The 14,149-nt window shown below is 59.3% G+C and overlaps 1 protein-coding gene across 1 annotated transcript; it reads right to left on the bottom strand.

The window, feature by feature from the left end:
* Positions 1 to 8,866: 8,866 nt before the first annotated feature.
* On the bottom strand, positions 8,867 to 13,707 carry Sectm1 (secreted and transmembrane 1; the record flags this gene model as incomplete). Its single annotated transcript, XM_077108036.1, has 3 exons — positions 8,867 to 9,175; positions 10,044 to 10,123; positions 13,620 to 13,707. Coding segments are annotated over 3 exons (477 nt in total), but the record flags the coding sequence as incomplete, so codon positions are not given.
* Between the last annotated feature and the right edge of the window lie 442 nt (positions 13,708 to 14,149).

Below are 14,149 nucleotides of genomic sequence, written 5' to 3'. Positions count from 1 at the left end.
GAAGGCAGAATTGAACGGATCAGGGAAGCTTTATAACACAGCGGAGGGTCACATTTTCAAGGGGAAGATGGCCCAGGGCTACAAGGGTCTGAGTTTCATAGGGTTTGGCAGGGCCAGGTCACAGGAGGAATGCAGCTGGCAGCTGGTGGCTGGCTCATTTAGGGTGGGGCAGAGGGGCAGGGAACTGTAGATAAGGGAAGTTCCCTGGGGCCTGTTCCCCTTTTCTCCCTGGGTATCCTTACTTCCGAATCCTTGAGAAACACAGGGACCCCGTCCCGGAGGCTGTGAATCTGCCCATCAGGGAGAAGGAGGGCCTGTGTGTAACATGCAGGTTCTCTTTCCCGGTCTGAGCGGCCCAACGTGTAACAAAAACCTACTTCCTATGACTGACTGTGACATCTCACACTGTGTGGTCAGGAGGGGCCGTGCGGAGCCCCCCGCACGTACAGCCCATGTCCACAGGATGCAGACCCTGGTGCCTGCCGCCACCCCCGCCCAGATCTCCCTTTGTCCTGCGTCTTCCAATGACAGGTGCGTGGTATCCCCAGTGAGCCTCTACGTTAACCAGTGGCACAGACTGTGGCCCGAGCCCCTATGACGGAGCTGGGGCAGGGCAGTGCTGTGCTGGGATAAAACCAGCACTGCTGTCCAGGTGGGCTTGCTGGCCAGACGCTGGTCGGGGGCAGCCCTTCTGCAGAGGTAGTGTTCGCCTTGACTGCTGAGCCCGCCTGATCTCCAGCGTCACCGGTGTTTCAGACAGCAATTCCTAGATGACTTGGGAAACAGCCATTTCTTAGTTCTCCTGGTGTCATCCCTAAGAGGACTCTGGACCAGCAAGAGCAACACCCCTCACCGAGTCCATGAAAGGAGAGCCTCCAGAAAGAACAAGAAGAGCACTGACCCTGGCACGTGTCACTCCTGGTCACAAGCCTCGCCTGAGGAGACTGTGGAGACTGTGGAGACAGAGGAACTGTGTAGACTGTGTAGACTGTGTAGACTGTGGAGACTGCGTAGACTGAGGAGACTGAGGAGACTGTGGAGACTGTGTAGACTGTGGAGACTGTGTAGACTGAGGAGACTGAGGAGACTGAGGAGACTGTGTAGACTGTGGAGACTGTGTAGACTGAGGAGACTGTGTAGACTGAGGAGACTGAGGAGACTGTGGAGACTGTGTAGACTGAGGAGACTGTGTAGACTGAGGAGACTGAGGAGACTGTGGAGACTGTGTAGACTGAGGAGACTGTGTAGACTGAGGAGACTGAGGAGACTGTGGAGACTGTGTAGACTGAGGAGACTGTGTAGACTGAGGAGACTGAGGAGACTGTGGAGACTGTGTAGACTGAGGAGACTGTGTAGACTGAGGAGACTGTGGAGACTGAGGAGACTGTGTAGACTGAGGAGACTGAGGAGACTGAGGAGACTGTGTAGACTGTGTAGACTGAGGAGACTGTGGAGACTGTGGAGACTGTGGAGACTGAGGAGACTGTGTAGACTGAGGAGACTGTGTAGACTGAGGAGACTGTGTAGACTGAGGAGACTGTGTAGACTGAGGAGACTGTGGAGACTGAGGAGACTGTGTAGACTGAGGAGACTGAGGAGACTGAGGAGACTGAGGAGACTGTGTAGACTGAGGAGACTGTGGAGACTGTGGAGACTGTGGAGACTGAGGAGACTGTGTAGACTGAGGAGACTGTGTAGACTGAGGAGACTGTGGAGACTGTGGAGACTGTGGAGACTGAGGAGACTGTGTAGACTGAGGAGACTGTGGAGACTGAGGAGACTGTGTAGACTGTGGAGACTGTGTAGACTGAGGAGACTGTGTAGACTGAGGAGACTGTGGAGACTGAGGAGACTGTGTAGACTGAGGAGACTGAGGAGACTGAGGAGACTGTGTAGACTGAGGAGACTGTGGAGACTGTGGAGACTGTGGAGACTGAGGAGACTGTGTAGACTGAGGAGACTGTGTAGACTGAGGAGACTGAGGAGACTGAGGAGACTGTGGAGACTGTGGAGACTGAGGAAACTGTGGAGACTGTGGAGACTGAGGAGACTGGAGACTGAGGAGACTGTGGAGACTGTGTAGACTGAGGAGACTGAGGAGACTGAGGAGACTGTGGAGACTGAGGAGACTGTGGAGACTAGGAGACTGTGGAGACTGAGGAGACTGAGGAGACTGTGAAGACTGTGTAGACTGAGGAGACTGAGGAGACTGAGGAGACTGTGGAGACTGTGGAGACTGAGGAGACTGAGGAGACTGTGTAGACTGTGTAGACTGAGGAGACTGTGGAGACTGAGGAGACTGAGGAGACTGAGGAGACTGTGTAGACTGAGGAGACTGTGGAGACTGTGTAGACTGTGGAGACTGAGGAGACTGTGTAGACTGAGGAGACTGTGTAGACTGAGGAGACTGAGGAGACTGAGGAGACTGTGGAGACTGTGGAGACTGAGGAAACTGTGGAGACTGTGGAGACTGAGGAGACTGGAGACTGAGGAGACTGTGGAGACTGTGTAGACTGAGGAGACTGAGGAGACTGAGGAGACTGTGGAGACTGAGGAGACTGTGGAGACTGTGTAGACTGTGGAGACTGAGGAGACTGTGTAGACTGAGGAGACTGTGGAGACTGAGGAGACTGTGTAGACTGTGGAGACTGAGGAGACTGAGGAGACTGTGTAGACTGTGGAGACTGAGGAGACTGAGGAGACTGTGTAGACTGAGGAGACTGAGGAGACTGTGTAGACTGAGGAGACTGTGGAGACTGAGGAGACTGTGTAGACTGTGGAGACTGAGGAGACTGAGGAGACTGTGGAGACTGTGGAGACTGAGGAGACTGAGGAGACTGTGTAGACTGAGGAGACTGAGGAGACTGAGGAGACTGAGGAGACTGTGTAGACTGAGGAGACTGTGTAGACTGAGGAGACTGTGGAGACTGTGTAGACTGAGGAGACTGAGGAGACTGAGGAGACTGTGGAGACTGTGTAGACTGAGGAGACTGAGGAGACTGTGGAGACTGAGGAGACTGTGTAGACTGAGGAGACTGTGGAGACTGTGTAGACTGAGGAGACTGTGGAGACTGTGTAGACTGAGGAGACTGAGGAGACTGAGGAGACTGTGGAGACTGTGGAGACTGAGGAGACTGAGGAGACTGTGTAGACTGAGGAGACTGAGGAGACTGTGTAGACTGAGGAGACTGTGGAGACTGAGGAGACTGTGTAGACTGAGGAGACTGTGGAGACTGAGGAGACTGTGTAGACTGAGGAGACTGAGGAGACTGTGGAGACTGTGTAGACTGAGGAGACTGTGTAGACTGAGGAGACTGAGGAGACTGTGGAGACTGTGTAGACTGAGGAGACTGAGGAGACTGAGGAGACTGTGTAGACTGAGGAGACTGAGGAGACTGTGGAGACTGTGTAGACTGAGGAGACTGAGGAGACTGTGTAGACTGAGGAGACTGAGGAGACTGAGGAGACTGTGTAGACTGAGGAGACTGAGGAGACTGTGGAGACTGTGTAGACTGAGGAGACTGAGGAGACTGTGTAGACTGAGGAGACTGAGGAGACTGAGGAGACTGTGTAGACTGAGGAGACTGAGGAGACTGTGGAGACTGTGTAGACTGAGGAGACTGAGGAGACTGAGGAGACTGTGTAGACTGAGGAGACTGAGGAGACTGTGTAGACTGACTGTGGAGACTGTGTAGACTGAGGAGACTGAGGAGACTGAGGAGACTGTGTAGACTGAGGAGACTGTGGAGACTGTGGAGACTGAGGAGACTGTGTAGACTGAGGAGACTGAGGAGACTGAGGAGACTGTGGAGACTGTGTAGACTGAGGAGACTGAGGAGACTGAGGAGACTGTGTAGACTGAGGAGACTGAGGAGACTGAGGAGACTGTGTAGACTGAGGAGACTGTGTAGACTGAGGAGACTGTGTAGACTGAGGAGACTGAGGAGACTGAGGAGACTGTGTAGACTGAGGAGACTGTGGAGACTGAGGAGACTGTGTAGACTGAGGAGACTGAGGAGACTGAGGAGACTGTGTAGACTGAGGAGACTGAGGAGACTGTGTAGACTGAGGAGACTGAGGAGACTGTGGAGACTGTGTAGACTGAGGAGACTGAGGAGACTGTGTAGACTGAGGAGACTGTGGAGACTGTGGAGACTGAGGAGACTGTGTAGACTGAGGAGACTGAGGAGACTGAGGAGACTGAGGAGACTGTGTAGACTGAGGAGACTGAGGAGACTGAGGAGACTGTGTAGACTGAGGAGACTGTGTAGACTGTGGAGACTGAGGAGACTGTGTAGACTGAGGAGACGAGGAGACTGAGGAGACTGAGGAGACTGTGTAGACTGAGGAGACTGAGGAGACTGAGGAGACTGTGTAGACTGAGGAGACTGAGGAGACTGTGGAGACTGAGGAGACTGTGTAGACTGAGGAGACTGAGGAGACTGAGGAGACTGAGGAAATGTGTAGACTGAGGAGACTGAGGAACTGTGTAACTGTGTAGACTGAGGAGACTGAGGAGACTGTGTAGACTGTGTAGACTGAGGAGACTGAGGAGACTGAGGAGACTGTGTAGACTGAGGAGACTGTGGAGACTGTGGAGACTGAGGAGACTGTGTAGACTGAGGAGACTGAGGAGACTGAGGAGACTGAGGAGACTGTGTAGACTGAGGAGACTGAGGAGACTGAGGAGACTGTGTAGACTGAGGAGACTGAGAAGACTGTGTAGACTGAGGAGACTGAGGAGACTGTGTAGACTGAGGAGACTGAAAGACTGTGTAGACTGAGGAGACTGTGGAGACTGTGTAGACTGTGTAGACTGAGGAGACTGAGGAGACTGAGGAGATGTGAAGACTGTGTAGACTGAGGAGACTGTGGAGACTGTGGAGACTGTGGAGACTGAGGAGACTGAGGAGACTGTGTAGACTGAGGAGACTGAGGAGACTGAGGAGACTGTGTAGACTGAGGAGACTGAAAAGACTGTGTAGACTGAGGAGACTGAGGAGACTGTGTAGACTGTGTAGACTGAGGAGACTGAGGAGACTGAGGAGATGTGAAGACTGTGTAGACTGAGGAGACTGTGGAGACTGTGGAGACTGTGGAGACTGAGGAGACTGAGGAGACTGAGGAGATGTGAAGACTGTGTAGACTGAGGAGACTGTGGAGACTGTGGAGACTGTGGAGACTGAGGAGACTGAGGAGACTGTGGAGACTGTGGAGACTGTGGAGACTGTGTAGACTGAGGAGACTGTGTAGACTGTGTAGACTGAGGAGACTGAGGAGACTGAGGAGATGTGAAGACTGTGTAGACTGAGGAGACTGAGGAGACTGTGGAGACTGTGGAGACTGTGGAGACTGTGTAGACTGAGGAGACTGAGGAGACTGTGTAGACTGAGGAGACTGAGGAGACTGTGTAGACTGTGTAGACTGAGGAGACTGAGGAGACTGAGGAGACTGAGGAGACTGTGTGGACTGAGGAGACTGTGTAGACTGAGGAGACTGAGGAGACTGAGGAGATTGTGGAGACGGGGGAGAAGAGGAGACTGGGATCCCCACAGGTGCAGTGTCCTACATGGCCGCGTCCTGGAGCCTGCGGGCTCTGTCCCTCTGTGCCCTGGCTGCAGCACCAGCCTCCTCCCCTGAGGTTCCCGGTCTCTGTGGCTGGCTGGACGGAGTCTGGAAGAGGAAGCTGGGGCGCAACAGATTGTTCCTTGGGCCCAAGAGGACATTCCCGTGATGACTAGTCCAAGGGCAGAAATCTAAATCAGTTCAGAGTGTAGCCCTAATACAGGTCCAGTTCCCTAGCAGACAGACAGCTCGAGAGCCCCTAAGAGCCTAAAGAACCCTGAAGGACGTCACGGCCCACAGCCCAAGGACGTGCCAGGGTGGCGCCGACTCTGAGTCCGAGCAACCCCAACAAATCCCTTTCTGTCTTCCAGGAGGCAGAGCAGTGGGCCTTGACGTTTCAGGGTACAAGAGGACAAAACTCCTGGGCTTGGCGGAACTGGCAGTGTAGGGTACACTCTCCTAATCCCTTGTCATGTGGGGGAATGTCCTCTTGGGCCCAAGGAACAATCTGTTGGCCCCATGCAGCCCACTCACCAGCAGGGGGCACTGGCCCACCAGAGTCCTGGTGCTGCTTCCTGGGCAGGTGGACATGAGAGCCCACCCCCACCCCCAGCGTGGGCTTCGCATGTGCCAGGCCCTGGGTTCAACCCTCAGCGCTGGAGAAGAAAATGAAAGAAGAGAGCGATATAAAGAGGGAAAATGAATTCATCACAATTTGGCCCAAACTGGGAAGACAACGCATTTGCTGGCCCTGTCCTCTAGAAATGTCACCGTGATAAGAACAGAAAGCCAGCAAATACCCATTTGTAGATGTAGCCGGCCGGGCTGCCCAGGAGCAGCTGGGCTCCAGTTTCCACTGGGACTGTGGCTGCTGGCTCTGGGCGCCAGGCCCAGGCAGGGTCCCCCTGGGGACCCTGGGGAGACTGGGGAGAGTGGGAGACAAGGCCTTCGCAGCCCACCACTCGTGGCAGGTCTGTGTGGCTGTCAAGAGAACACCTGCACTTCCCAGTGGGTTGGTGCTGCTCAGTCAGTTTATTATATCTGTTGAAGGGTCAGCATGCGGGAGATGTTGAAAAGCAGTAGGTGTGGTAGGCTTGAGCCAGGGAGGCCCTCAGGCACAACCACGCTCCCCAGGGGATCAGCGCTGGCCAGCAGGCACCTGTCCCACCTCCCACCTCCTTCCCAAGGGCTCCTGCAGCAGGTCCAGGTACGGGGCCACATGGCATCTCAGATCTGGAGCCCTCCGTCTTGATCCTTGGGCCCCTGGCAGCAGGGTCCACAAAACTGATTTCTGCTTTTGGTCAAGACAGGTGTGTGCCCACCGTCCACTTAAGCCAAGGCTGGAGGTCCTCTGGTTGGTTCTGGGGTCTCTCGGGGAGTGGGGAGCCCCTGGAACACAGGGACTCAGCAGCAGGAGAGGAGCCTGGGCCCCCCTTGATAAGCAGCAGAGGCAGGGCGGATCCTGTCAATCAAGGGCTGTGCAGTTTGAGATTTCCCATGTTTGGACAGAGGTGAGGCAGCAGAGAGGGCTGGAGACCACAGGGGCGGGTCTTGTCTGGTGGGAGTGATGGAGAGGGCTGTGCAGGACATGCTCCTCTCGCTGTGGGGCTGGAGAGCTGAGCTCCTGATCTCGGTGAGCTCTGCGGGGCTCCAGCTGGCCCTTCTCATCTGGGGAGAGAGGCAGAGTGAGGGCTGGGCCAGACCCTGGGGCCATGCAGACACTCAGGGATGACACAGGCACACTCCAGCCACACCGTGCTGCATCTGCAGGCCTGCATGCCCCTGCACACATGTGCACACAAGCACACACACACAGGCACACACATGCATGCACACACAGAGCCCAGGCCGGGTTCTGAGCCCAGCAGAGTTGAACCCACTTCCCCCTGGGCTCAGAGAACAGGTCTGTCCCGGAGTCTTGGGAGGAGCAGGGAGACCATCCCTGGGCTGCTTTCCTGGGTGTCCAGAGGACAAGTAAGGGCCTGGGGAAATGTGGCCTTGGAGCCCCACTGTGTCCCTGAGCCACTGGGGGTGCAGGACCGAGGGGCCCACTGCCCAGTACCGGCCGCAGGGAAACCTCCACCCGGCCCTGGACCACATGGAGGCCTCTCACCTGCACCAACTTCAGAGAACGTCGGTGCTAACACCAGCCAAGGGAGCCCACCACCAGGATCACGAGAAGGACAGCAACCAGCGCCCCCACCATGGACTGGGGCGTGGCCTGGGACCTGGCTTGCAGCCTCTCTGAGCCCGGGACCTGGCTTGCAATGCCTGGGAAGGACAGGTGGGCAGAGTCACCTGCATCGCTGGTCACTCCATGCATCACTCACTGGCCACAGTGGTGTCCCCACCGCCTCCTGCCTGCCCACCCCACCCTCCTGGGCAGGGAGATCACTGGGAGAGGGAGGCTGGTAGGTGGCACAGTGGCCCTGGGGTGGACCGAGCCCTGAGGAGCCAGGGAGGGGTGACCTCAGGGACAGGGATGCGGCACCTACCCCAGGGAGATGTGGACGGCCTCAGGCCTGCTGCCTCCTCCTGGTCTTGAGACTCTGCTGGGGAGACACTGCCAGGTTGGCACAGAGCCCTCTGGCAGCATGAGCAGGGGTAGGGCTCCCTGGGTCCCCTCCAGGGCCAGACCACAGACACTGCCGGCTGGGGCTCAGGTGACAGGGTGGGTTGGACCAGTGGGGGGCATGGGGACCTTGGATCTTGTAGGGAAGGAAAGGATGAGGTGGGCAGTGGGTTTAGGCTGGGAGGGGCCTGACTGGGCACGGAAGCGATGGCACCCAGGACACCTGCGGGCCCGGTGAGGCCTGGGGGCACAGAGCCGCAGGAGAGGGGGACGTTTTCTGTGGTCCCTTCTATTTGTGGACAACTGAGGGGAGCCGGTGGGGGAAGGGAGGAAGGTGGGGGAATGGAGCAGGTGCTGGGCGGGTGTGTCTGAGTGAGGACGGGAGGGCAATCCGGGTGGCAGTGGTCTGAGGAGAATTTGCCCTTGTTATGGGGACGCGGTCCAGGGTGAAGCTGTGCAGCGGGCTCGCTGGGCTGGGCAGGTTTGGAGAGGGTAGGACAGCGCACAGGAGCTGGGGGCCAGGGACTCTTTTGCTTGCTGTGTCTGGTCAGGACTCAGGCCTGCGCCTGTGGGTCTGTGCCCCTGGACTCTGCCCTCTGCTCTGCTCCTCCTCCTTGGCCGCTGCCCTCCCAGTGGGGAGCCCCCTGCTGCCCCCAGGCCCTCCTCATGTGCCCCTGGCCCACCCTCCCGCTTGGCCCTGGCTCTGGCCCCGCCCCGGGCGCACCTCACCTGAGACATTCAGATACGTGGCTCTGATAGTTCTCTGGAGCCCTCGCAGATGCCACAGGTATTGTCCCGAGTGGGCGTCCTGGGCGGCTGGGATCACCAGCCGGGCCTGGCCTCCGTGCACCTGGAGCTTCCAGCCATCCCTGGAGAAGCGTCCCGGGGTCCGCTCCTCAAAGATGGTCACCGTCTTTCCGTGGGCGCGCAGCCGGATGGTGATGTGGGAGAAGGTGTTGGAGATGTTGCAGGCCATCACTGCTGGCTGGCCCCTGGGCACGGACACCACGCCCTCTGTGCAAGAGGGGCTGTCCCAGCCTGTGTGGAGGGGAGGGTCACACCGTGGGCAGGGCGGGGCCTGGGCGGGGCAGGGGTGGTGTCCGCGCCTCCAGGGACTCTACGGGTGACTCGCGCTAGGATAGGGTCCATCAGAGCCCTCAGAGCTGGAGTGGCAGTCAGACACACACCGCAGGGAGGGAGGCCGTGTGCCAGGCGTGTGTGCCACCAGCTGGTCACTGGGCAGGAGGCAGCTGGTCTGCTCAGTGCAGTGCCACCACACGGGCCCAGGGAGGTCTTTGTGGTGTTAGGGTCTCCAGCTGCACCTCCTGGGGGATCTGACCCAAATTCTTGCTGTCCCCATTGGCTATCAGAGTGGCCAGGACACTGGTGCCTTGGGTGGCCCTGGGGGCGTCTCTGCACAGCACCTGGATCTGGAGAGCTGCACGGGCCTCACTGGGGACCCTGTGCTCTGCACCTCCCCTTCCAGTGCTCTGGGTGTCTGCTTGTCTGAGCACCCACAGAAAGGCCCTGAGGCTGCTGACCAGGGTGGATCAGGGACCTGCTGGCAGGTCCTCGGTCCTGTGGAGCCTCTCGTCCCCTGGCCATGGCACCGGCCCCAACCCTCAGGGATCCTCTTGGCCTTGGAGCCTGGACGTGGTCCTGGGCACCCCTGATGCTCCGGCAGTGGCCAGCAGGCATTGCTGGGGTGCTGCCCTGCTGTCCTGGGTGCAGGGCTCGCCCTTTCAAGACCCAGGGTCTCCTGCTGGCTTCTCACCCATGGGCCTGGGCCTGCAGGGTCACAGTCGTCCCTTGGGGTGGGTCAGTTCTGGGCCTGACCTTGGTCTGCCCTTCCCACCCCTGTGTCCCCAGCCCTTCTCTGGCAGAGGGGCAGCGTCCCAATACCTACTTGTGTTCTGAGCACTCAGGGAGGCCACCAGGAGCAGGAGGCTCCCGAGCACGCTGGGAACGCAGGGCTGGGGGATGCGTCTGGGGGACACAGAGGGCCAGGTCTGCATGGCTGGCTGATGGGGGAGGCCTCAGGGACAGTCCCTGTGGAAGGGAGGGAGGGAGACCCGGGGGTCAGAAGTCCCCAGGTGGTCCCAGGCTGCAGGGAGCGGCCTCCACCCTCCACCTGGCCAGGGCCTGGGCAGCCCAGGGGCCAAGCTTCTCCTGGACGAGCTGTGCCCTCCGTGCTTGAGCCTCCTCCCAGTGTCTGGGTCCCCAGCAGCCCCCCTCCCTCCTGTCCCTGTGCTTCATAATGTGAGGCCCTGGCCGCAGGAACCAAGGGAATCACAGGAAGACAGGAGAAGGTCTGTCCCCTGGACAGGCGGAGCTGGGTGGTCCCCTGCAGCTGGCCTGGAGTCGCACACCACTCAGAGGGACACCCAGCTGCGTGTCCTAGAGGGGCACAGGGAGCAGCTCACAGCCACGTGACTGATGCTGTCCTGAGAGCTCCTGGACACCCAGCCAGGCTCCACAGCTGTGTGATGGCCAGAGTCTGGACCTCCGTGGACACGTCCTGCTGGCCAGATTTGTTGCTATCAGCACCTTCCAGGGGGGCTCCCTGTATGAACTGGAAAATTGTTTTTATTATTCTTTTTTTTTTTTACTCTTTTTTCTTTGGATTGAACCCAGGGGCACTTTACCACTGAACTATTTCCACCCCCTTTTTGTATGTTTTTAGTTGTAGGTGAACACACAATGTCTTTTCTATCTTATGTGGTGCTCAGCATCAGACCCAGTGCCTCCCACCTGCCAGGCGAGTGCTGTACTCCTGAGACACAGCCCAGTCCACGTCCCCAGCCCTTTTTATTGGTTATTCTGCAACAGGGCCTCTCTACGTTGCTGAGGCTGGCCTGGAACTTGGGATCCTTCTGCCTCAGCCTCCTGAGTTGCTGGGATCACAGGCCTGTGCCATGGCTCCTGAAATGAGACCCACCAACACAACTTGCAGGGTTCAGTGGGGTCAGAGGCCAGTTGGCCTGAGTATGAGTTTGTTCTGATCAGTTTGGAGCAGTGAAAGGTGATTTCCCCCAGTGAAAAGCGCCTTTGTGTGGGCTGGGCTGCAGCTCAGAGGTAGCGCTCTCACCTGGCCTGTGCGGGGCGCTGGGTTCGATCCTCAACACCACATAAAAATAAAAGATAAATATATTGTGTCCACCTAAAAATACTAAAAAATAAATATTAAAAAAAAAAAGAAGAAGGGCGGAGAAGCCGTGCTTGCCAAACATTCTAATCCACCTGGAAGCCCCTCACAAAGGGCAAGTGGCAGGTTCACTCCTGCCCTCTCCCTGAATGGTCGTAGGATGTGCTGAGGCTCAGCGGGGGCTTCTGCCAGCGCCTCGCCCAGCGAGCAGCTTGTCATCTGCCTCAGCCCCTGCAAGGGAGGCCCTGTCCCCTTGGCCTGCCTTAGGTCATCCCCACGATCCTGAACCCGTTTTCTCTTAGATCCAGGAGTTTGGCGATGGGCTGCCCATCCTGCCAGGCCCGTCCCGAGTGTGGCTCCCTGTGAGGACGGTGAGGACGGGCAGGAGCAGCCCACAGTGTCACTGTTGGGAACCCGGAAGGCTCCAGGAAGGGCCTGGCCACGCCCCAGCACCTGAGATCTGCTGCCCTGGGACAGTTTCACAGACACTCTCCCCGCCTTGGCAGGTGCAGCCAGGACCCAGGTGCCCAGGTGGCGTGCAGACTGGTCAGGGGCTCAGCCCCCACAGCCTCCTTGCTGCCCCAGTGGCTCCTGCTCAGCTGCCCGGTCCTGCTTCAACCAGGACGTGCAGGGGGCCTCTGGGAGGAGTCTGCAGAGCCGTGCCCTTCCCCAGGGCCTGCCCTCCCCTCCAGCTCTGGAAGGACCTGGGTTGGCCTGAGGCCCTTCTTGCCATCTCCGGCTTCACCTGGTCTCCCCAGAGACCTTGGGCTGGAGGTTGATGGTGAGGGAGGAGCCCCTGGGCTCTCGCCGTCCGTGCCACGGCATGATGTGGGTGCTGGGCTCTTCACAAGCCTTGGGCACAGCCTGCCGTCTCCCCTGGGGCCCTGGTGGGTCCTGTGGAAGTCCACCTACTGGGCACCCCAGGGCCACCCCTTATCATAAGGCCGGTCCTCGGGAAGCCTGGGCTTCTTCCAGGTCTTACCTTCCTTCTGGGTGGACCCTTGGTGACCAGTGGACCTGAACCTCCCCCAGGCCACAGGCCCTGGGCTCTGCCTCCTGCAGCTGCTGCACAGCCTCCTTCTGCTGCATGGCCTCCTTCTACACAGCCTCCTTCTGCTGCACGGCCTCCTTCTGCAGACACCCCTGCACATCAGGGGTAGCCTTCCCCCACTGTCTTCAGGTAAGGGGCAGAGAGCAGGCCAAGGTCCCTGCTGGCCATGTGAGGAGGACACGCTCCTGAGGGCCCAGCCTCAGGCTCTGGCCCCACTGCAGCCTGCCTCCACCCCAGGCCCACAGGCTGGTTCCAGGCCTCAGGGGAGGTGAAGGCCCAGCTGGGTACGTGGGCAGTGTCCTCCAGCACAGTGGAGCACTAGCCCCTCAGCACCAGGCAAGAGGCTGGCTGGGGAGCCGCTTCCTGCAGTGTCCAGTCACTGTCCCGTGCACAGTGTCCCTCGCTCACCGTCTCCCGGGGCGGCTGGTGCCTCTTTCCTGCCTCTGGCCCTGCGGTTGTGTCCACTCCAATACCAAGCCCCACAGCCACAGCGGGCATGTGGACCCCGCGCCCAGGGAGCATCTGGTCCACCCGGAGCAGCCAGGAAGACTGCCTCTGAAAACCCCCACTCTTGTTGGGAGTGTGCCACTTTACCCCTGGGAACAGCATGGGAGAGTGTGGGATGACCCCGGCCACCTCCGGCCTCCCTTCCTGAGATGCCTGCCCAGCTGCCCAGAGGAGCGCCAGCCCTGACCCTGATTCCTTGGCAGGGAAGTGATGGGCCCTGGGGGTAGGTGGAGAGTGCAGGCAGCCCAGCCAGAGGAAGGCTGTGGGGAGGGCGCGGCCCTGCTGGAAGCTCCCAGAGTGCCTGCCATGAGCGTGTAGGGTGTGTGCAGACACCATGCACCAGTGTGAGTGTGTGTGCACATCTGTGCACGAGTGTCAGTGTGCATGGTGTGTGCACACGCTGAGCACCAGTGGGGTGTGTGTCCTGCACAGGTCCTGCTCAGCCCTGGAGCACAGCTCCGCAGTGAGATAAGGTGGCAAGTGGGGGACTCCATCCCACACAGAGGACCCCAGAGCCCACCTGGGGATCCAGGAGAGACGGGGTCCTGTCCCCCCAGCCTGCCCATCCCCCTGCACCCCTGTGCCCTGCAGACCTGGCCAGACCCCAGCCCTGAGCGACCCAGGCCCATCTGAGCAGGAGGCGGCCAGGGGCTGAGAGTCCTGGAGGGGCTGCAGCCAGGACAGGAGACCCCATCCCACAGTCCTGCCACGGTGCTGCAGATCCCGCAGTGTCCAGGTGCCCGGCTGTGGTCCTCTGCCCGCCCACGCCAGCCCCTCACCTGCTGCCTGCTGCTCCTGCTCCTGCTCTTCCTTCTGCCCCCCTGGGTGCCTCCCGCAGGGGCTTTCTCTGCTCCGCCCAGAAGAAAACTGAAAGAGCCCAGAGGGAGGGCCAGGGAGGAGGCAGGTCTCGTGCGTGCGTGCCAGGGGACGTCCCAAGCAGGGAGGAGACCGTTCTGGGAAGCCACCGGGTTTCGGGAACTATGCCGTGTCCTCAGAACGTGCCACCTTCTTGGTGGCGCTCTTGCCAAGGCTGATTGTCAGAGCCGCGCACTGCAAAGCCTGTGGGGGGCAGGGGAGACGCCCTCCAGCAGAGCCGGGCGGGATGTCCCTTGCCCAGGGCTCAGGGCTGCTCCTCTGGGGAGCCGGTGGGCTCCCTGCTCTGCAGGCATCAGGGCCAGCGGGGTCCCCCAGTGCCCTGGGCGAGCTGTGTGGCTGCTCAGGATGCACCAGGCGCCTCAGGGCTGAGGCTGGGGGTGTGGCAGGCGCAGGCAGCTGGGTGGACAGCAGGGGTGGTGTGTGGCACGACCGT

The sequence above is a fragment of the Callospermophilus lateralis genome, unplaced genomic scaffold, assembly GCF_048772815.1.
Source record: "Callospermophilus lateralis isolate mCalLat2 unplaced genomic scaffold, mCalLat2.hap1 Scaffold_11703, whole genome shotgun sequence".
Lineage (NCBI taxonomy): Eukaryota > Metazoa > Chordata > Mammalia > Rodentia > Sciuridae > Callospermophilus > Callospermophilus lateralis.
This window is presented reverse-complemented; position numbering and strand designations above follow the sequence as displayed.